Source organism: Oryctolagus cuniculus, chromosome 10 (assembly GCF_051225735.1).
Source record: "Oryctolagus cuniculus isolate XC-2025 breed Fujian yellow rabbit chromosome 10, ASM5122573v1, whole genome shotgun sequence".
Classification (NCBI taxonomy): Eukaryota; Metazoa; Chordata; class Mammalia; order Lagomorpha; family Leporidae; genus Oryctolagus; species Oryctolagus cuniculus.
This window is the reverse complement of record NC_142876.1, coordinates 107,260,028-107,284,163: the sequence shown is the minus strand read 5'-3', so window position 1 is coordinate 107,284,163 and position 24,136 is coordinate 107,260,028. Positions and strand designations below refer to the sequence as shown.

At 45.1% G+C, this 24,136-nt stretch overlaps 1 protein-coding gene across 14 annotated transcripts in view; it reads right to left on the bottom strand.

The window, feature by feature from the left end:
• Positions 1-24,136, bottom strand: part of ULK4 (unc-51 like kinase 4) — a 598,567-nt gene that overhangs the window by 476,531 nt on the left and 97,900 nt on the right. For all 14 annotated transcript variants that reach the window (XM_089306514.1, XM_070050985.2, XM_089306513.1 and 11 more), the window contains exon 19: positions 20,194-20,277. In XM_089306514.1, coding sequence (XP_089162640.1) covers positions 20,194-20,277 — 84 coding nt within the window. The remainder of the gene's footprint in view (positions 1-20,193; positions 20,278-24,136) is intronic.

The following is a 24,136-nucleotide window of genomic DNA, read 5'->3' as shown; positions in this document are numbered from 1 at the left end:
AATCCAGCTCTCTGCTATGGCCTGGGAAAGCAGTAGAAGATGGTCCAAGTCCTTGGGCCCCTGCACCCGTGTGGGAGACCAGGAAGAAGCTCTTGGCTCCTGGCTTGAGATCAGCACAGCTCTTGCCGTTGTGGCCATCTGGGGAGTGAACCAGCAAATGGAAGACCTCTCCCTCTCCCTCTCCCTCTCTCTCTCTCTGCCTCTCCTTCTCTAAGTAACTCTGACTTTCAAATAAGTAAATCTTTAAAAAAAAAAAAAGCTTAAAAAAGGTCTATAGTACCCAAAGTAATCTACAGATTCAGTGCAATCCCTATCAAAATTTCAATGTCATTCTTTATAGAAATAGAAAAAAATCATAAAATTTGTATGGAAACACAAAAGACCCCAAAAAGTCAACACTATCTTAAGTAGAACCAAGCTAGAGGCAGTACCCTAACGGATTTCAAAATACATTATAAAACTACAGTAATCAAAACAGCATGACACTGTCATAAAAACAGATATAATGGGGCTGGCACTGTGGCGCAGCGGGTTAGAGCCCTAGCCTGAAGCGCAGGCATCCCATATGGGCACCGGTTCTAGTTCCTGCTGCTCCTCTTCCAATCCAGCTCTCTGCTATGGCCTAGGAAAGCAGAAGATAGCCTAAGTCCTTGGGCCCCTGCACCCATGTGGCAGACTCAGATGAAGCTGGCTTCGGATGGGCACAGCTCCAGCCGTTGTGGTCATCTGGGGAGTAAACCAACAGATGGAAGACCTCTCTCTGTGTGTCTCTACCACTCTCTGTAATTTCAAATAAATTAAATACATCTTTTGAAAAAAAAAAAAAGATACAATGACCAATGGGAAAGGACAGAGAACCAGAAATAAAACCACAGAGCTATAGTCAATAGATTTTTGATAAATGTGGCAAGATCACACAATGAGGAAAAGATACCCTCTTCAATAAATTGTGTTGGGAAAACTGGATATCCACACACACAAGAATAAATCCAACCTAATCTCACTTCTCATACAAACAATCAATTGAGGGGGCGGCACTGTGGCTCAGCGGGTGAATGCCTTGGCCTGAAGCACCAGCATCCCATATGGGCGCTGGTTCTAGAACCGGCTGCTCCTCTTCCCATCCAGCTCTCTGATATGGCCTGGAAAAGCAGTAGAAGATGGCCCAAGTCCTTGGGCCCCTGCACCCGCGTGGGAAACCCGGAAAAAGTTCCTGGCTCCTGGCTTCAGATCGGCACAGCTCTGGCCATTGCAGCCAACTGGGGAGTGAACCATCGGATGGAAGACCTCTCTCTCTCTCTCTCTCTCTCTGCATCTCTCTCTCTCTCTCTCTGCCTCTCCTCTTTCTGTGTAACTCTGACTTTCAAAGAAATACATAAATTTTAAAAAAAATAATCAATTGAACATGAATTAAAGACTTAAATGTAAGAACTTAAACTATAAAACTGTTAGAAGTAAACACAAGGGAAATCCTACAGTACACTGCTATGGGCTGAGATTTCTTGGTCTGATTCCAAAACATAGGCAACGAAAGAAAAAGCAAATAGAAAGGCATCAAACTAAAATGCTCCTGCACAACAACAAAGCATACAGTGAAGAAGTCAGTCAGGTTGGGAGGAAGTGTCTGCAAACCGTGCAGTGGACAGGAGTTAACATCCACCATCTACAAGGAAGCCAAATTACTAATAACCAGAAAACAACCTAGAAAAACTGGGCAAAAATACTTGGATATTTCTCAAAAGACAGCAAAAATGACCAACTGAAAACCAACAAAAAGTTTGACATCTCTACTCAGCAGAGAAATCAATGCAAATTAAAACCACAATGAGGCATGACGGCATACCTTCATTTTTCTGACAGTAGCCAGTAAGTTTTGGCAAGAAGGCAGAGAAAGGGGGACAACTATAGACTAATAGCAGTATTTTGTAAGTAGTAAAGCTGTTTTGGAAAAACAGTATGGAGGGTCTTTAAAAAACTCAAAAGTAGACTTACTGCATAATCCAATAATCCAACTACTGGGTATACACCCAGAGAAACTCAAGTCAGTATGCCCAGAAGATACTCATTCACTGTGGCATTGTTCACAACAACCAAGGCAGAAAAACAACTCTGTGTCTATCAACACATAGGTGGATAAATGGATTTTTTTTTTTTTTGACAGGCAGAGTGGACAGTAAGAGAGAGAGACAGAGAGAGAAAGGTCTTCCTTTGCCGTTGGTTCACCCTCCAATGGCCGCTGCTGCAGCCGGCGCACCGCGCTGATCCGATGGCAGGAGCCAGGAGCCAGGTGCTTTTCCTGGTCTCCCATGGGGTGCAGGGCCCAAGCACCTGGGCCATCCTCCACTGCACTCCCGGGCCACAGCAGAGAGCTGGCCTGGAAGAGGGGCAACCGGGACAGAATCCAGCGCCCCGACCGGGACTAGAACCCGGTGTGCCGGCGCCGCAAGGTGGAGGATTAGCCTATTGAGCCACGGCGCCGGCCCGGATAAATGGATTTTTAAATGTGGTTAAGGGCTGATGCTGTGGCATAGCAGAAGAGCTGTCATCGGCAATGTCGGCATCCCATATGGGCTGCCGTTCAAGTCCCAGCTCCTCCACTTCCGATCCAGCTCCCTGCTGATGTGCCTGGGAGGGCACTGGAAGATGGCCCAGGTCCTTGGGGCCACTGCACTCATGTGGCAGACCCAAATGGAGCTCCAGATCGGCTCACCTCCAGCAGCTGCAACCATTTGGGGAGTGAAGCAGTGGATGGAAGACCTCTCCCTGCCTCTGCCTCTCTGTAGCTCTGCCTTTCAAAAAAATAATTTTTAAAAAAATGTGTTCCATAATCCCAACGGAATACTATTCAGCTTCTAGAAAATGGGAAATCCTGTCGTTAGTGACAACACATGGGCACCCAGAGGGTATTTTGTGAAGTGAGATACGCCAGGCACAGAAAACCAAATACCGTATCATCTTCTATGTGAAATTTCAAGAAGCCAAACTCCTAGAAGTAGGAAGTAGAATGGGGTTACCAGAGGCTGGAGGTGAGTAATGGGATAGATGGGGAAGAGGAAGGAGACATTAGTCAATAAAGTTACAATCAGATAGGAAAGAAATCTCCCGGGGTTCTGTTCCACAACAAGGAGACTCTGGTTACTAAGTAACTATCATACTTGTATATTTCAAAATGGAGGATTTTAAATGTTCTCATCACAAAGAAATGATAAATGTAAAAAGTGATTGATATGCTAATTACCCTGATTGATCATTCCACAATGTATACATATATTATAAAACTACACTGTATCCTATATATATATGCAACTATAGTTAAAAGAAGGTAAAATGAACACTTTTCTGACATATGAAGCTGAGAAAATTCATCACCAACTACACTACACTATAAAATTATTAAAGGAAATTGTTCTGGCAGAAAAAAATGATACTGAGAGGAAAACGGAATCAACCTAAATGAGGACAGAACAGGGGACGGTGCTGTGGTGCAGTGAGAGTGGGTTAAGTTAACAGCCTGCAACACTGGCATCGCATATCAGAGCGCTGGTTCAAGTCCCAGCTGCTCTGCTTCTGATCCAGCTTCCTGTTAATACACCCGAGAGATGGCTCCTGCCACTCAAATGGGAGACCCGGAGGGAGTTCTTGATTTCACCCTGGCCCAGACCTGACTGTGTGGTCATTTTTGGGAAGTGGACCAGTGGATAGAAGATTTCTCTCTCTTCCTTCCAAATAAATGTGTGTGCATGTGTGTGTGTACAGATATTTATACACATATATATGTGGTAAATATTTGAGTAAATATAATAGACTCCTGTCTTTAATTTTTACCCTCTTTAAACACAACTGAATTTTTCTTAAATATTTAATATAAGAAGTTTTTTTTTAAATATTTATTTACTTGAGAGTAGAGTTGGGAGGGGGGCAGTCTTCTATCTGCTGGTTCACTCCCCAAACAGCCCCAAAGGCTGGAGCTTTGGCAGTCCGAAGCCAGGAGATTCTTCCAGGTCACCCATGTGAGTGCCGGGGCCCAAGCACTTTGACCATCTGGTACTGCTTTCTCAAGTCATAGCAAAGAGCTGGATCAGAAGAGAAGCAGTCAGAACTAGAACCAGCACCCATATGAGATGCCGGCACCACAGGTGGAGGATTAACCTACTGTGCCACAGTGCCAGCCCCAATACAACTGAATTTTTAAGAGGAAAAATAACAGTAATACTGTGAAGTTTATAACATACACAAAATGACAACAGCAGAAAGGTTCAGAGTGGACAGCTGCATTATTCTGGTGAATGGCTATTATATATCAATTGCAGGATGCTTTCTACATTATATAGGTAAGGTTTTAGTTTAAGGTTCTATTATAAAGTGCAGTATCCTGTAAAATATAAAAGTATGCAAAACAAGAAGCCAAAAGAAAACATAAGTCAGTAGGGAAATGGAAGACTCAGATGTAACCAATAACAAGTTTCATATTTACCAAATTCTCCATTCAACAAAAAATAGAACACATATTCTTTTTTCTTTTTTAAGATTTATTTATTTATTTGAAAGGGTGAGCTACAGAGAGGCAGAGGCAGAGGGGTCTTCCATCTGCTGGTTCACTGTCCAAATGGCTACAATGGTTGGAGCTTTGCCAACACGAAGCTAAGAACCAAGAGCTTCCTCCAGGTCTCCCACGTGGGTTCAGGGGCCCAAAGACTTGGGCCATCTTATACTGCTTTCCGAGGCCAGAGCAGAGAGCTGGATCGAAAATGGAGCAGCTGCGACTTGAACCGGCTCCCATATGGGATGTCAGCACTGCAGGCAGCAGCTTTACCCGCTACACCACAGCGCCGGCCCCAGAACATACATTCTTATCAAAATCTTGAGAGGCTAGCATTGTAGCCCAGTGAGTTAAGTCTACAACAGCCTGAGATGCTGGCATCCAATGTGGGTGCTGGTTTGAGTCCCAGCTGCTCTACTTCTGATCCAGCTCCCTGCTAATACACCTGGGAAAGCAGCAGAAGATGAACCCAAGTACTTGAATCCCTGCTACCCACATGGGGCATCCAATGAAGCTCCAGGCTCCTGGCTTCAGCCTTGCCCAGCCCTGGCCATTGGGAAATAAACCAGCAAATGGCAGATTTCTCTATCTCCCCTCACCCTCTCTGTAAACATATCTTTCAAATAAGATATATGCTTAATCACACACACACACATACTCAAATTTCCAAGTTAGACCATAGTCTAGGTCACAAAAAAAAATCAGCAAAAATTTGAGATTAATCAGAAATTTAAACGTAAAAGTTAGAACCCAAATCTTCTAAAACAGATCAAAGATCATGTTGACTACTCCGAGGTACACAAAGCTTTCTTAAGCAGGACAAAAAACTACACGAAGAAAATGATTAAATTACATCTCAATCAAAGTTTGCCTTTCTGTTCAATGAAATCATTAAGCCTCACAGAATCTGGGAGAAAATAATTACATCAATATTAACTATCTGAGCATCTTGTATGTTATACCTTAATTGAGTATAAGAAAGAATTATATGTATAATATAATCCTATATTTGTTTAATAATACATCTACGCAAATATGTAAGGAAGGGCATAGAAAGATATAAAATGCTTCATTAGTAGTGTTTGTAGGTGTGGGCTATGTGGAGAGGGTACCTGCTAATTCTACATGAGACATTTTTACATCATTCAGATTTGAACTTTTTAAACTGTTTGTCAGCACTCTGGCCTCAGATTCAGCCCTTAAGGCATTTGGATCTGGCTAAAAAGCCCATCAGAACATTTGAGGCATGGAGAGCCAAGCCACTGTGGCAACAAACGGCCTAATTGAGAGATCTCTGAGTGAGATCCCAGTGGAAAGAAGGGGCCCTCAAAGGAGGAGGTACTTTTCTCTGAAGGGAGGAGATAACTTCCACTTTGCTTAGAGCCCTGTCTAAATAATGACAGAGTATGCAGACTCAGAAGGCTTCCATAGCCTTGGCAGCTCATTACAAGAGCCTCAGGTGCTCACTGATGTCATAAATTAGAGTGTCAATTGTTAAATCAAGAGGAGTCACTATGTAGTTGCTCCCTACGTAGGACCTCTATCCTTAATGAGTTGTACTGTGAGAATTATCGGTAAAACTAGTCTTCAAGCAGTACCTTATACTTTTTGTCTGTGTGGATGTAAACTGTTGAAATCTTTACTCTGTATAGACTTGATCTTCTGTATATAAAGATAATTAAAAATGAATGTTAATGAAGAATGGGATGGGAGAGAGAGTAGGAGGTAGGATGGTAGTGGGGTGGGAGGGTGGGTATGGGGGGAAGAACCACTATATTCCAAAAGCTGTACCTATGAAGTTTGTATTTATTAAATAAAAGATCTCTAAAAAATAAACTAAATGTTTGTATTTTCATGTTAAAAGGTTGAGAGATGAGTGAAAGACAGCAGTCTAGCTAAGATCCAGCCGTGGTTTTGCATTCCTGTGGCACTGTTTCATTATCTGCAAAATGGGTATAATAAAACACAAGGAAGCTTGGTAATTAAATGAGACAGCACGTATGAACGCTTAACCTGGACCATGAAACAGTCAATTCTCAAAAAATGTTATATTTTCTTCCTACTGCTGATTATACAGCGTGAGTTCTAACACCGCTAGAAAATAAAGTTTAGAGATGCTTCCACTTCCTCAAACTTTGGCACGCGTCGTTTCTCAGAGCACTGGGAAGAATTCTTCCCCAGGTCCCTGTTGCCCTCCACGTGGCCACAATGAATGAATGTGACACAGCCTCTCTCCGCTCCTTTCTTCCTTCAACTCAAGGGGGGAATGAAATGTGTCATCCAGCTGGCACATGTGAAAAAAATAAACCGGACACAACAGCTCTTTCCCTCTTCCCTTGGGGGCAAGTCCTCACACGGAGCTGTCTCCCCACATCCCCGGGATGCCCAGGCCTGTGTGCCCACCCAGCTCTCACTGCACACAAATAGGATGTGAAGCTTCCTCCCACGCATGTTCATCCTATTTCTCAGCAGGTTCTGAAGCCCTTCCTCTGAATGCACTGGGGGAACGGGCAAAGAGCTATTTATGGGGGCTTCTCCTGCACCTTCACATGTGCTCTCTCTATCACAGCTGTCAGTCAATTCCTAGAGGACTCAGGCCTGCTGCTAGAAGCCCACAACTATTTTTAACACCTAGGATGGAACAGGGCCATGTGTCGCCCCAGTGCTCTGTAAACTCGGTGAGGCTGTCATGCCAATTCTACTTGCCACTGCCTGAAAACAGCTACCCTAGTGCCTCTGGAATCCCCTGTGGGATGCCACACAGAAGTAAGATCCATACTATTTTCTGCTTAATTAACTCTTTGGAAGGATTAACTAGGACTAAACTATTATCTATCACTTAAAACAAAGATGTGTTTCATCATATCATGATAATAAAAGCTATGGTTATTAGAAAAAAGATAGGCTAATTAACAAAGAACTGCAGGGGCCAGTGCTGTGGCACAGTAGGTCAAAGTCTTGGCCTGTAGCACTGGCATTCCATTTGGGCGCTGGTTCAAGTCCCAGCTGCTCCACTTCTGATCCACTTCCCGGCGACCACACCTGCAAAAGCAGCAGAGGATGGCCCAAGGGCTTGGGACCCTGCACCCACGTGGGATACCTGGAAGAAGCTCCTGGCTTCAGATCAGCTCTGGCCATTGCAGCCATTTGGGGAGTGAACTAGGGGATGGAAGACTGACTCACTCTCTCCACCTCTGTCTCTCTCTCTACCTCTCTCTCTCCACCTCTCTCTGTAACTCTTCCAAATAAAATAAAACAAAACTTAAAAAAAAAAAATAACTGCACTGTGTTTTGATGGTGTAAGCAGATCTAATAACATTCAAGGTGACCTTGATAGGATGGTGTTGCTGCCAAAATACAATTATCTACACGTCTACTTCTCTAAAAGATACTAAAAATCACATGTAAAACACTGACACTATTTTCATATCTTTAGATTTATTAAAACTATAGTATTTCCTGTAAAGGCTTCAAGGCACCTTGAGTTTGTTTTATGGAGCTTACTATTTTAGTATTTCATTAAAGAATGAATACAGATTTTCATTTCTTGCATTATTCGGGAGAAGATACCCAGACAACCTGCTCTTTCTCTCTGTGAATGCAACCACATTATGCTCAGCATAAAGTAAGAGAGTAAGTCCTCTTAAAATCACCAAATTCTTAGGCCAGTGATTATTCAGGCAGGAACCCTGAGAGGTGCTCAGAGCACTTCAGATGATGCTTGTCCCAAAAACACTGGTCCAACAAAATGCAAGAAGAATGAGAAGCAAAGCTGAGGACCCACACGAGGAGGAAGTCACGCAGTAACTCCCTATCCCAGCGCCATTAAAGAGAGCCTACTGTGGCCACAACTCTGCACAATAGATGTGAACAGCAAACAACTCCTCCTCCTACCAGATTCCCTGCCAACCTGTGGTGGCGACTGAGGGTGTATTTGGGAGGGACCGGAGAGGGGACACCGGTTGCAGGAGGAGAAGCCCCTTAGGAGCTAAAAGCAAAGTAGCCCCTCACTTGATTTGCAGTGTCTCCTTCAAAAGGAACCAAGGTTCTGATGATGGCAAGACTTTCTCACAGCTACAAATACACCGGAAGACAGTGAAAGAGTACCTCCAGTCACTAACAGAACACTCACTGTCAGCCTACAACCATATTCACAAAATATGTTTCAAAAACAAGAGCAGGGACCGGCACTGTGGGGCAGCAGGTTAAAGCCCTGGCCTGAAGTAGGGGCGCCAGTTCAAGTCCCGGCTGCCCCACTTCTGATCCGGCTCTCTGCTATGGCCTGGGAAAGCAGTAGAAGATGCCCTAAGTCCTTGGGCCCCTGCACCCACGTGGCAAACCCAAAAGAAGCTCCTGGCTTCGAATCGGCACAGCTCCGGCCGCTGTGGCCAACTGAGGAGTGAACCAGTGGATGAAAGATTTTCTCTCTCTGTCTCTACCTCTCTCTGTAACTCTGTCTTTCAAATAAATAAAATAAATCTTTAAAAAAAAAAAAAAACAAGAGCAATATTCATTACAGGGAATGAGAAAAGACAAAGCAATGAAGACAAAGAAAAAATACAAACAGAGGGAACAAAGAACACAACATGAGATGGGAGCTATAAATACAATTACTCAAACAACTGCAATAAATGTAAATGAACTAATTATAGCTAACACAAAGTAACTAATTTAAGAGTTTTTAAATAAGCAGTATGAAGAGACACATCTAAACCAAAGTGATAGAAAGGTAGAAAAAGAATCAAAGGAGATATATTTCACATAAGACGACTTATATAGCTGTATTAATATCAAAAAAAGGCTTTGGGCGAAAAGCATTACTGAAGATTTTTTAAAGTCACACCATCATGATAAAAAAAATGCAACAAGCTAAAGGGGTAAAAAATCAGGATTTTGTACATATCCAATGACACTCAAAAAACATGAAAGGAAAAATACAACAAAATTACATTATCGAAGAAGATAACTTAAACACACAATTCAGTATCTGATAAGGCAAAAATACAAAAGCCATCCCTGTATACAGGAGATCTGTGTCTGTCTACCTACTACCTACCTGCCAGATTACTAAGCTCAACCTAATGGGAAAAACATCACCCAACAATGGCAAAATTCACATTTTTCCCTAGACATACACACACGCAGTCAAAAGGAAACAGACCTGGAATCATGAATGTATCATTCCCTGTAATCATGACGCTGTAAGGCTGAAAAATACTAACAAAAAGACAAATAGAAGACCCAGAAGGTCCGTCATTACATACAGAAGAAACCTGACCAATGTAAATCCTTGACCGACGACTGATCTTTCATCACCTCTCACACACTGCACATCCAGCAAAGCCAGGCTTCGGAGCGCTCCCCTGAGTGCACCTGTCACACGAGGCGAAGAGGTGCCAACCTCACGCCAGCAGTGAAATGCTGTGCTCGGGCACTTCATGCTCTACCAGCTCTCGGGCAGCCGAGTTCCCCGGCTTTGCCCTAGCCAAGAACTGCTCCTGCATAGCATTCCCAAAGGTGTACTTCAGACACGTTAGGAAACTCCAAAACTAGGAAGCTCTTTAGTGTCCTACCAATAACAGCATCCAGGAAATTATTAATTATTTGAACCATACAGAGATTAATAAGAAAAAACCATTATTCTAATTCAGTATACATGATGCTTACCATTACTGCCCAAGAGGCAAGGGGAACTGTGAGGATGAACCAAAAAAAAAAAAAAAAAAAAAAAAAAAAACAACCAAGTTTCATGGCACATACATTTCCTCGATGAGATTGCACTTAGATTGTAACAATTAAAAGAAATACAGCGGGCCGGCATCATGGCTCACTAGGCTAATCCTCTGCCTGCAGCGCCAGCACACCGAGTTCTAGTCCTGGTCAGGGCGCCGGATTCTGTCCTAGTTGCCCCTCTCCCAGGCCAGCTCTCTGCTGTGGCCTGGGAGTGCAGTGGAGGATGGCCCAAGTGCTTGGGCCCTGCACCCCATGGGAGACCAGGAGAATCATCTGGCTCCTGGCTTCGGATCAGCGCAGCACGCTGGCCGTAGCACCCATTTGAGGGGGTGAACCAACGGAAGAAAGATCTTTCTGTCTCTAACTCTGCCTGTCAAAAAAAATTTTTTTAATAATTAAAAAATTAAAAGAAATACAGCTAATACATTTTAACTCATCTCTGTTTTAGCTAAATAGTGTCTAAAACATTTCAAATCTAATACATACAATGGCTAACTTCTTTTAAAGTTCAGTCCTTCTAATTAAACACAAACAATTTACCACTACTTTTACCAAAAAGAAAAGCTCTAATTAACAAATGATGGCCGGCGCCGCGGCTCACTAGGCCAATCCTCCGCCTAGTGGCGCCGGCACACCGGGTTCTAGTCCCGGTCGGGGCCCCGGATTCTGTCCCGGTTGCCCCTCTTCCAGGCCAGCTCTCTGCTGTGGCCCGGGAGTGCAGTGGAGGATGGCCCAAGTGCTTTGGCCCTGCACCCGCATGGGAGACCAGGAGAAGCACCTGGCTCCTGGCTTCGGATCAGCGCAGTGTGCCGGCCGCAGCGTGCCAGCCACAGCGGCCATTGGGGGTGAACCAACGGAAAAAGGAAGACCTTTCTCTCTGTCTCTCTCTCATTGTCTACTCTGCCTGTAAAAAAAAAAAAAAAAAAAGAAGAAGAAGAAGAAGAAAGAAGAAGAGATGTATAATCTTCTCTCAACATACCAAAATTCTCCAAGGACTATTTTGAGCATCTGTGTGTGTTACAGAATAACTGGCTACCAACTCAGAGAAAACTAAAGTCTCACTCGCGCCAATCTTCTCAGACTTCCTACTCTACACACATACAGACGATGGGTCACTTAAATTCAACACCCATAGTCCTGAGATGCATTTAGCAAGGATCCTAAGGAGGGAACTGCTCTTTGCTTCGTACACAAACATAAAGGGCAAAGCAACAGAGGCCCGAGTCCTCAGACTGGGGGGCACCTGAGTCCGAAGCATGGGGAAGACAAGACAGTTCCAGTTTCGCTTTTTGTGCTAACAGCAAACTTCAGCAAGTGCAGCCCCCAGGGCTCAGCCAAGCACAAACCTCTGAAGAGTAGCTCCTCTGGGACTGAAACCCACAGGCGACTCCCGCTCTGGTGCCCCAGATGCCAGCACCAGCCCCAAAAGCCTGACTTGGGAGCATCACGGATCCTGCCTCTGTCCGCTACGCTGCCACCCCCTTTTCTCAACACTCCTGCCCCTCTGCCTGCTTCTCTGTGCAGTCCATCCTCAGTCTCTCATTCTAAATACCTTCCCTCTTCCCATCTGAACACTTACATCTGTAATAAGGACAAAGACATCTGATGAGCGACTCTATCACTATTAAAATTACGGGTGTCATGTGCATAGAGCAGCTTGGCCTATTCGGAAAACATAACATCTTGGTTAATTCCAACAAAACGAAAACGTACCACAGATTATTTTAACACACTCATCACAGTCCCAAGTCTAAGATTATGATTTCTCCCAAAGAGGACACACAACACAACATGGGATAGGGCAAGGTCGGAGGCCAAGTAACTTTCAAAGTATTGCACACAAAGTCCCCTGGATTAGATTACAATTTGACACTCTGAGGGGCTGGCACTGTGGCTTAGTGGGCTAAGCCTCTGTCTGCACCACCGGCATTGCATATGGTGCTGGTTCATGTCTCGGCTGCTGCTCTCCCAGTCTACCTCTCTGCTATGGCCTGGGAAAGCAGTAGAAGATGGCTCAAGTGCTTGGGCCCTTAGACCCCCATGGAAGGCCTGGAAGAAGCTCCTGGCTCCTGGCTTCAGATAGGCGCAGCTCCGGCCGTCATGGCCGTTTGGGGAGTGATTCAGCAGATGGAAGACCTTTCTGTCTCTTCCTCTGTAACTCTACCTCTCAAATAAATACATAAAATCTTTACAAAAGAAAAAAGGCTCTGAAAAGAACTCAAAACCAACAAATAAAACCATCCAACCCTGTTTAACCCAGTGTGCTTCAACTTATCTGACAAAAACAAAAAAAAAAAAAACAAAAAAAAAACATGCATTTATAAGGCTTATAAATACCTCATAACTAACAAAGCTAAATTCTAAAATGAACAAAAATAATTATTTGAGGGGCCGGCTCTGTGGTACAGCAGGTTAACACCCTGGCCTAAAGGGCCGGCATCCCATATGGGTGCCAGTTCTAAACCCGGCTGCTCCACTTCCGATCCAGCTCTCTGCTATGGCCTGGGAAAGCAGGAGATGGCCCAAGTCCTTGGGCCCCTGCACCTGCATGGGAGACCCAGAAGCTGCTCCTGGCTCCTGGCTTCAGATCAGCACAGCTCTGGCTGCTGTGGCCAACTGGGGAGTGAACCATCAGATGGAAGACCTCTCTCTCTGCTTCTCCTCTCTGTGTAACTCTGACTTTGAAATAAATAAATCTTAAAAAAAAAAAAAACAAAAAAAAAAAAACAATGATTTGAAACATGGCCTTTCTTTTTATATTCCTCATTATATATGTATATATTTTTTGAAAGGCAGCTCTAAACGTGATCAAGAATTCAAAGGAATTTAATCAGTTGCCGTCTCATTCCAGGCGTCTAAAATCCAATGTGTCATTCACTTTAGTGCTAGTGTTTAGACTGTGTCTTCCATTCCATGCTAATATCAATTTCTTCAAACTTATTTACACATCTGATTTCTATCGACATCCCCATAGGTTAACTCAAAAAGTTGATCTAAAAATTATATTCAAGTGAGAAAGAGTTAAAAACAAACGGTTGAGAGGCTCTTGGGGGTGGAGATTATAATGCTGAAACAATGATTTCCCATGTTAAAAATAAAAATACTCATGTAGGTCGTGTGATACAGAGGTAATAAGTAAGCCACAGAACCAAAAGGAGCCCTGGAAGAGGCCTGGACCTGAATAAGACAGCAGTGACACAGCAGAGCAATGGGGACAAGACAGATTTTCACTAAATGAAGTGTGATCTGTCTACTTTAAAAAACTGCACATTCTTATCAATCAGGGAAATGCATATTAAAACTACTGGAAGACCAGGGCTGCTATTGTGTCAAAAGGGATAAATGATGCTGGCATCCTTTTTGAGCTTGGGTTTGTGTCCAGGCTGCTTCACTCCAATCCAGCCCCCTGCTAGCAGCCTGGGCAAAGGAGAAGATGGCCCAAGTGTTTGGGCACCTGCCACCCATGTGGGAGACCCAGATGCAGCACCTGGCTACTGGCTTCCGCTTGACCCATCCCTGGCTGTTGCAGCCAACTGGGGGAGTGAACCTTACAATGAATGATCTCTCTCCCTCTTTGACTCTGGCTTTCAAATAAATAAATCAATCCTTAAAAAAAAAAAATAAGAAAAGAAAAGAAAAAAGTACTAGAAGAAACCATTTAATACCCATCAGGGTGGCAAAGACAATGTTCAAGAATGTGTGGATCAATGGGTATGCCCATTCCCAGCTGATGGGAATACAGACTGATACACAGGTGTATATCAATGAAAGTGCTGCAACAAGTTCTTGGAAAACTGGAATTAATGGGGCTAGGGGGTATGGCCTAGTAGGTTAAACCTCTGCCTACGGCGCCAGCACCTCCTATGAGCGCTGGTTCATGTCCCAGCTGCTCTTCCCATCCAGCTCCATGCTAATGGCCTGGGAAAGCAGTGGAAGATGGCCCAAGTCCTTGGGCCCCTGCACCCACATGGGAGACCCAGAAGAAGCTCCTGGTTTGGATCAGTCCAGCTCCGACCGTTGTAGCCATTTGGGGAGTGAACCAGTGAATTGAAGGCCTTCCTCTCTGCGTCTCCTTCTGTCTGTAACTCTGCCTCTGAAATAAGATCTTTTTGAAAAGTGAATTAAAGTTTCTTTTGGTTCAAAAACAATTTGAGATCCACACTTTTTTTTTGCCACTACATGCAATTCCCATGAACTTTCTGAACATCCCCTTCCCATCCAGAGGCATAGCCCAACAATATCATACTGCACAGTGGAACAGATAAGCTACTGTTCACATAATTAACATGCTATCAACCTCTGCCTAGTTATAAGAAAACAATTAAGGCTAGAAGAATGTAGCACCATCCGTTTTACACATAGTTGAAGAACTAAGAACCATCAGCACCGCGCTGATCCGATGGCAGGAGCCAGGTACTTCTCCTGGTCTCCCATGGGGTGCAGGGCCCAAGCACTTGGGCCATCCTCCACTGCACTCCCGGGCCACAGCAGAGAGCTGGCCATTTAATACACTAAGAACCAATCCATTTTATATTTAGCAATACATTCAAAGACACAAACACCATAAAGCAAAACTTGGGAATGTTTTCCACCAGAAGTCAGCAAGGGGTTACACCATGAAAGAAAGGGCAAGATGGAACCCAAGAAGCAAAATGAAGCTTTCTCTAGGCCACGAGCATTTTATAAATTAACAGGGTGTGTGAGTGCACATTCCCAACCAAGCACAAGCGTCTACTCTCTATGAGGCATGTTTCACAAAGACCCGAGCCTCCACTCAAATACCAGTGGTACTGGAAACGACTGAAGACACAAGGCTTAAAATGTGTTTCCATCTGCACTATGTCCTGAACACATTAGACAAATTTGCTATTTAAAAGAACCCCTATAATTATTTTTGTAAGGATGCAAAGCCTTTTTAAGGAGAATCATCACCCCCTAATTTACCTGTTTGGTAGAGACAATGTTAGTGTACAGGCTGCCAACGCAATACTTAACAGCTTCTCAAAAATACAAGGTCCAATTTTCATAAATTATTGCCTGCTACAATTCTCTCTTGAGGAAAACCACACAGACTTCCCATACATACCAATGCAATTAAAATCAAGTGTGGTACTAAAATATGGAGCTACACGAGGATAGCAAACATTATTTCGTCTATTATATGCTCAATTGAATACACAGGGGGTGAGAGGGGAAAGAGCTATTAGGTAAAAGATACAACCCTCAAAGGTTACAATTTATTGCATCTTATTAGGCAATAAAGTTTTTTTTTTTTTTTGGTTACTTATTAGAGAAATAGAAAGAGACAGTTCCATCCTCTGGGTCACTCCCCAAATACCAGTGATGGCTACATCAAAGCCGGGAGCTGGCAACACAATCCAGGTCTCCCACATGGGCGTCAGGAACCTAATCAGAACCTAATTACTGAAGCCGTAACTACTGCTTCTTGTGGTCTGCATTAGCAGGAAGCAGGAGCCAGGCACCTTAACCACTAGGCCAGCTTCCTAACCCAAAAACTTAAGTTTAAAACTTAAAAATAGGGGCCTAATCGCTGTATTTCTTTGTGTGTGTGTGTGTTTCTTTTTATTTTTTGACGGGCAGAGTGGACAGTGAGAGAGAGAGAGACAGAGAGAAAGGTCTTCCTTTTCTGTTGGTTCACCCTCCAATGGCCGCCGCGGCCGGCGCACTGCACTGATCTGAAGGCAGGAGCCATGGGGTGCAGGGCCCAAGCACTTGGGCCATCCTCCACTGCACTCCCAGGCCACAGCAGAGAGCTGGCCTGGAAGGGTAACCGGGACAGAATCCGGCGCCCCGACCGGGACTAGAACCCGGTGTGCCAGCGCCGCAGGGTGGAGGATTAGCCTAGTGAGCCGCGGCGCTGGCAATCACTGTATTTCTAAAGCTGTACCTATGAAATTTATTTTTATTAAATAAAAACTTTATTAAAAATTAAAAATAAAAATAGGGGCCAGTGCTGTGGCTTACTAAGCTAAACCTCCGCCTGCAGTGCCAGCATCCCACATGACTGCTGGTTCACATCCCAGCTGTTCCACTTCCAACCCAGCTCTCTGCTAATTTGCCTGAGAAAGCAGCAGAAGATAGCCCAGGTCCTTGGGCCCCTGCACCCACGTGGGAGACCCAGAAGCAGCTCCTGGTTTGCAGCTTTGGATCAGCTCAGCTCTGGCCATTTGGGGAGTCACCATAAGATAGAAGACCTTCCTCTCAGTCTCTCCCTCTGTAACTCTTCGCATCTATGCATTTGACACACCCCAACCTGTATTTTTATCTTATCACCCTCGAGAGGTGAGACAACTGAAGAACAGGAATCCCACATCTGCATCTGGGGGCCAAAGTGTGCCTGTCTGAAGGCCTTGAACAATGAACCCAAACTTGTCTTTTGACTGTGGGTGAAGATGACTTAATCCTCATATTATTGATCAAATACAACTCACTGGCTTCCTCATATCCTATAATGACAACTGAGTAAGTATTCAAACCCACAGGCTAGGAAACGCTTCAATTTCCCTGCTGGGTCTCCAGGGGCAAACCTTGGAGAGCATTTCTACCTGGAAACATTACCAGGTCACGACAGAATGCAAGAAGAAGTGCACTCAAAAGGAAGATGTTTATCCTGATCTACTTTTTTCATTCCTTAAGGAATGTTTTTAGCCTATGGCTTTGCCTTGGGTGAAACAATGTCAAATGATTTAAAGCAAACAGAAAATGCCAAGCTTTCAGGTTGGTTGCTATGTCTTTTACCTAGAGACACACAGGAGCTGCAAACCTACCAGGCGGCTGTGGGGAGCAATCCGGACTAGACTAAGTTACTCGAATTAGGACTTATTCTATGCATCTGCTCTCCCACAATATGGCGCTGGGAGAGAAGTAAACAGCTTCCGCACAGCTGCCTCCAGTTCAACTGATGGACTGTAGGACTTGCTCCTGATTGGAGAGCAGCGTGCTCGGCGTGTGGGCGGCCGAGTTGGGATTGGCGGAGGAGGACCATAAAGGAGGAGAGAAACGGCATGCACCAGGAACATCTATGGGGAACATCTAAGGGAACCCGTGCAGCCCCCGAGAGAACCGGCTGGCGGGGTGCCGCTCCCCTGCGGAAGTGGGGAATGCGGCCAGGGGGAACTGCCCTTCCACGGAGGTGGAAGGGATAGTAGCCAACCCGGGAAGAACCAGCAGCAAACCCGGGGAGGGCCGAGCAGATGAAAGAACAGCGCAGGGTTTTGTGTCGTTCCTCCACGAAGAGGGGGAGCGACATAATGGTGCCGTGACTCGGATAGGAAACCTAGCTCGGATAGGAAACCTGACTCGGATAGGAAACCTAGGACGGATAGCAAACTTAGGAGGGAAGAAACGGGAAGAAACGGGAAGAATTGGGAAAATACCGGAGAGAGAGACTAGCAAACAGCCTAGGGAAAAGCCGGACGAAAAAGGAGCCGGAAGAAGCTATTGAAAGCCTAGGCATAGACTCGGATACGGACTACGGGGGGAAGCTGGGAGAAATCTCTAAGGTCGAAAGCGAAAGTGAAAGCTAGAACAAACAGGCTTGGACGCGGACTGTGGGGAGAGGCCAGGAGAAATGAGGGAGGAACATCGTTGGAGGAAAGCTTGGGGAAACATACCGGGTAGAGAAAAATGTTAGGGAAATTGAAGCCGCGGGGGGCAGGCCAAGGCGGAAACGAAAGCCACTTTGGGATTCTCAAGTTAGCCCGGGAATAGGGGGCGAAAAGTTAAAACCAGAAGCTGAGACGCAAGCCAGATTGGGATCCGTCTGATTAGCCCGGGGAGCAAAGGACGGGAAGCCAAATCGTGGGGCGGAGACGTACGCTGGGTTGAATTCGCCAGGCTAGCCCGGGGAACTTGGATTGAATGCTAGTGGTGGAGACGCAAGCTACGCTGTGTTACTCGCGGAAGCCGCCGCGTGCAGAGAGAGCACGGGGCGTGAGTAGATAGGGAACGGGGCTGGCGTAGGCCGTGGTTCAGACGCGAAAGGGTTAAGCGTGGAGACCGCGGACCGCGCAAAGCCGGGAAGCCGCGCAGATGAGGCGCGGGCTGAAGCGGCTCAGAGCCGGTGAGGCGCGGAGAAGCAGCCTCGGGGCGGAGCCCGCTGGCGGGGCGAGGCGCCGGGAAGCTGCGCGGAGCCGTGAAGCTGCCGGCAGGGCGAGGCGCCGGGAAGCCGCGGGGATAAGAGAAAACAGAAGTTTAGAAATGGAATGAGAGCGGGAAGCTGCGGGGATAAGAGAAACAGAAGTTTGGAAGTGAAGTAAAAGAGAAATGGGAATGCTGGAAGATAGAAGTGAAATGGGAGAGGTAGGAATGCCCGGAGATAGAGAAATAGAGAAAAATAAGGCCTCCCCTCAACATGCCAATTAGAAGGCTTGGATTCGGTCTGCCCGATTAGTGAGGCGATGAGCACCTGGGCGGCTAGCCGCAGGTCACCGAAGACAGGCACGAATTAACATCAGTAAAGCTTCCCCACAATGCAACAATTAGGAGGCTTGGATTCGGTCTGCCTGATTTAAGGCGGTAAGCGCCAGCAAAGCTCGACCAGAGTATGAGCTGCAGGTCACCGAAGATAGGCACAAACCAACACTAATAAGTCTCCCCCACAAAAAGGCAATGAGAAGGCTTGGATTCGGTTTGCCTGATAGGTTTTGTAAACACCTGCAGGCAGTTCTAGCAGAGCAGAGCATGCGCTGCAGGGCACCGAACACAGGCACGCATCAGCGCCTAAAAACCTCCTCACAACATGGCGAAGAGAGGACCCGGATTCGGTTTGCCTGATGGATAGGACTTGTAAGAGCCTGTGGCAACTCTAGCAAGTAGAGCAGAGTGTGTACCGCGGGACACCGAAGACAGGCGTGTATCAACGCTAAAAAATAAAAAGAAAGGGGGATCTGTGGGGAGCAATCCGGACTAGACTAAGTTACTCGAATTAGGACTTATTCTATGCATCTGCTCTCCCACAATATGGCGCTGGGAGAGAAGTAAACAGCTTCCGCACAGCTGCCTCCAGTTCAACTGATGGACTGTAGGACTTGCTCCTGATTGGAGAGCAGCGTGCTCGGCGTGTGGGCGGCCGAGTTGGGATTGGCGGAGGAGGACCATAAAGGAGGAGAGAAACGGCATGCACCAGGAACATCTATGGGGAACATCTAAGGGAACCCGTGCAGCCCCCGAGAGAACCGGCTGGCGGGGTGCCGCTCCCCTGCGGAAGTGGGGAATGCGGCCAGGGGGAACTGCCCTTCCACGGAGGTGGAAGGGATAGTAGCCAACCCGGGAAGAACCAGCAGCAAACCCGGGGAGGGCCGAGCAGATGAAAGAACAGCGCAGGGTTTTGTGTCGTTCCTCCACGAAGAGGGGGAGCGACAGCGGCTGCTGGGCCAGCTGGCTGCTCTTCACTGGTTACCAACAGCACACGAAACAATGTGAATAAATCGAGAAACCACATCACATAACAAATCCTACTTAATATTAAAATCAGTGGGAGCTACTGGAAGCTTCTCTGTGTCTGAACCTGAAGAAGGCAACCTGACAAGATAATTGAGGGTTGTCTGAGGCTCACAGAGAATTCTCTGCATCAACCTTGCTTCCTCAACTGGTGTCCTGATAGCTTCCAAGAGGGGCACAGGAGTGTCATCAACAACATGTCATTAAAAGCTGGTTACACTGTTTACGCTTGCCATTGGCATTGAAAGTAGATTTTTGAACAAGTGAATGAGGAAGCTGGTTCATTTTTGCACTTGCTGCAGTACAGGTCACTTGCTCCTGGTGGGTTGTCGGGATTATTTAAATTCAGGAGCAAGCTGGGTTGACAAGCCCCTGCACTGCTGCAGGCTACCATCCTCACACAGTGCCTGGAGGGTTATTACAATTGCAGGCGGCTATAGACAACAAAGGAGTCTTACCCCTTCCCGAAGGCACCTCATTAGCACTGTGTATGCAGCCACGGGAACGGCCCAGCATTCTCTGGGGTTCTTTTTTTTTTCATCCTGAAATGAAGTGGAAGGAGAGACAGTGAAGCGAACAGCACAAAAGATATTAACCCATTCAAGAAAAAGAAAGCAAGCACAGTTCCAAATCTAGGTTCTTCATAGTCTATGGTTATTTATGACCAGATCAAGGGTCTCTGATGCACTGCCCATGCAAGTTATTTCTTCCATTTCACGCTGTGTCACCTGTGATGTTGATAAACCTCCCTCCTCAGAAGTCAGATATACAAAGAATTAAGAACAGTATGATCTGACTCAGAGTAGCACTATCTTACTGATAATGGTAGATATAATATAGATATCCCCAGATCAAAGCATTCCATTATCCAGAACGATATGTAAGCACAGAACACACAACTCAGTAGTATTCTCAGAATCATTCCACAAAACACAAGTAAAACAAAGTCTGTCATGTCGTGGGACAATGTGCTCAATAGGAATCAAGCCACTGTGGTTAGCAAGTACACTGATTAGAGTGACAGTAGCCATGATTCTGGACAGAGAATTAACCAAATTCATGTAGATAACTGAAGAAAACTCCTGCAACCTTTCAAAGTCACCAAAAAAGTGAGGCACCACAAAGAAGGGTGGAAAAAACTCCATCTTTTTAATGATGTATGTTTGTTTGTTTATTTTATTTGAGAGAGGAAGACACAGAAAGAGGGAGAGAGAGATCCATCTTTCCACCACTGGCTCACTCCCCAAACAGCCTCAATAGTCCAGGTCAGACTGAAGCCAGGAGCTCCATCCAGATCTCCCACATGGGTGGCAGGGGCCCAAGTACTTGGACCATCCTCTGCTGCCATCCTAGGTGCATTAGCAGGGAGCTGGATTAGAAGTGAAACCAGCACTCTGATACAGGAACACCAGCATTGCACACGGTGGCTTAACCCACTGCACCATTCCACCAGCCTCAAAATAAATCTTTCTGGACAGAAGAAATCAGATTCTATTCACCTAAAATTTATCTTCTAAGACTACCCAAATGATAAAATTGTTCTTTTATCAAGCCAAAAGTTTCTTATACCCTTGAAATTATGACCCATTAAAAATGTACTCTTATTAAATCATACAATTCCACATCTGGTCATATCCTGGACATGATGAACAGGAGCTGTTTGACCTGGCAGGTAAGGCCAGTCATGACACCTGCATCTAATATCAGAGCACCAGGGGTGACTCCGGGTTCTCAATCCTGACCCCAGCTTCCTACTAATGTAGACATAGGGAGGCAGCTGTGATAGCTCAAGTCCTTGGGTCCCTGCTGCCCACACAGGAGACCTGGACTGCGTCCCCAGATCCTGGCTTCAGGCCCTGGCCCAGTCCCACCCATTGCAGCCAGCTGGGTAGGGAACCAGCAGACAGGAGCTCTTCATCACTTTCTTTCCACCTCTCAACTAAGTGGATTATTTTTAAAATTAGAGTATGTGTGAATTCAGAGCCAAATTTAACTTCCAGACAACTTGATTCCCTTCCAGCTCATTTATAAAAAACACCTCTCACAGGGGCCTCTGCCTCCCCTCCGCCTATACCTATTACCTCCTCTCCCTCACAGCCACATAGACTCCCTGGCCTATCACCAGTCACCCCTGCTAAAAACCTGAACCACCTGCCTCTTGTCATCCCTCTCCCCTGGTCTTCAGAAACCCTAAGGTTGAAGGAAGCAATCCTGCCTTTTTTAGACCCAGGCAGGGCACCGAGTCCATGACTGACTCATGATCCCCAACTCCAGGGCCTTTCAACATCACTCCCCGTCCTGCCTCCTTCAGGGTCCCTGGGATATGCATTCTCCTTTGCTGCTCCCAACTTGTCAGCATCTTTCCCCCATCCACGCGACAGGGCGTGTCCCACTCGGGAAACAAGGCCATCCTCAGCCCCCTACTGCTTCCACGACCAGCCTCCCTTCACCTTGCCTTTCTGTTTCCTCCCCTCCCACACAACCTCACCCACTCCAACACACAACAGCACTGTCAGTGGCAGTGGGTCCCTCAGTCCAGTCGACACTTCTGACCCATTTTCCTGGACCCTAAGCTACAAGCTACTGACTTTGCTTTCCCTGCAATACTCACTTCTTCCTACGTTCCCGGCTCTCATTTGGGCTCTCAGAATCCTCTGACCGTGCCACACTCCATTCTGTATATTTAACTCAGGGAAATCATTTTGGCCTGTCAATCAGATGACGTATCTGCCCTCTTTAAAACTCCGTAATGACTTCTCTAATTTGGATAAAGAAAGGGACATCCAAGTACAGGAAGCACATAGAACTCCTAATAGAATGACCAGAAAAGATCTTCACCATGACACATTGCAATCAAACTTGACACACTAAAACATAAAGAAAAGATTCTAAAATGTGCACGAGAGAAACACTAGATTACTTTTAGAGGCTCTCCAATTAGATTCACAGTGGACTTCTCATCAGAAAACCTACAGGCTAGGAGAGAATGGCGAGATACAGTCCAAGTCTTAAGAGAAAGTAACTGTCAACCCAGAATACTGTATGCTGCAAAGCTCTCACTTATGAATGAACGTAAAATAAAGAAATTCCATGACAAACAAATTCAAAGAATTTTTTCTCTACCCATCTAGCCCTACAAAAGATACTTAAGGATGTGCTGCACACAGAAACACAGAAACATGGTCATCATCACGAAAGAAGGTAAAGGAAAAAAATCTCTCAGTGAAAGTTTAAAGGAATTTCAAAGTAAAAAACAGCAATATTTTTGTAAAAATGGCAGGGCAAAGTTGTTACTTAGCAACACTCACCTTGACTGTAAATGGCCTTAACTATCCAGTTAGACACAGACTGGATGAATTGATACAAAAAATATATACATATATTTACTGCCTACAAGAAATGCATCTCACCAAAAAGATGCACACAGACTGAAAGAGAAAGGATAGAAAAAGATCATCCATGCCAACAGAAACCAAAAAAGAGCTGGTGTAGCCATCCTAATATCAGACAAAATAGACTTTAACACAAAAACTGTTAAAAGAGACAAAGAAGGGCACTATGTAATGATTAAAGGATCAATTCAACAGGAAGATGTAACTATTATAAATGCATATGCACCTAATTACAGGGCACCTGGCTATTTAAAAGAAATGTTAATGGATCTAAACGGAGACCTAGACTCTAATACAACACAATACGAATAGGGGACTTCAATACCCTACTTTCAGCAATCGACAGATCAACCAAACAGAAAATCACCAAACAGCAGAGTTAACTGACACTACAGAAGAAATGGACCTAACAGATATCTACAGAACTTTTCATCCTACAATTGCAGAATACACATTCTTCTCAGCCGAACATGGAACTTTCTCTAGGATTGACCGCTTACTAGGCCATAAAGCAAGTTTCAGCAAATTCAAAATAAATTGAAATCATACCATGCATCTTCTCAGATCACAATTCAGTGAAGCTGAAAATCAGCACTCAGGAATCTCTAGAACATATGCAAACACATGGAGACTGAACAACATGCTCCTGAAGGAACAGTGGGTCACAGAAGAAATCAAAAGAAAAAAATCAAAAAATTTCTGCAACCAAATAAGATGACAACACAACATATCAAAACTCACGGGATACAGCAAAAGCAATGTTAAGAGCAAAGTTTATAGCAATTACAATTTCCTGTCTACGTCAAGAAATTGGAAAGGCACCAAATAAATGAACTATTAATATATCTCAAGGATCTAGCGAAACAGCAGGAAACCAAACCCAAAACTAGTAGGAGAAAAGAAATAATTAAAATTAAAGAAATCAACAAAATTAAATCCAAAAAAATACCAAAGATTAGCAAAACGAAGAGCTGGCTTTTTGAAAAAATAAAACTGACCAACTAACCAA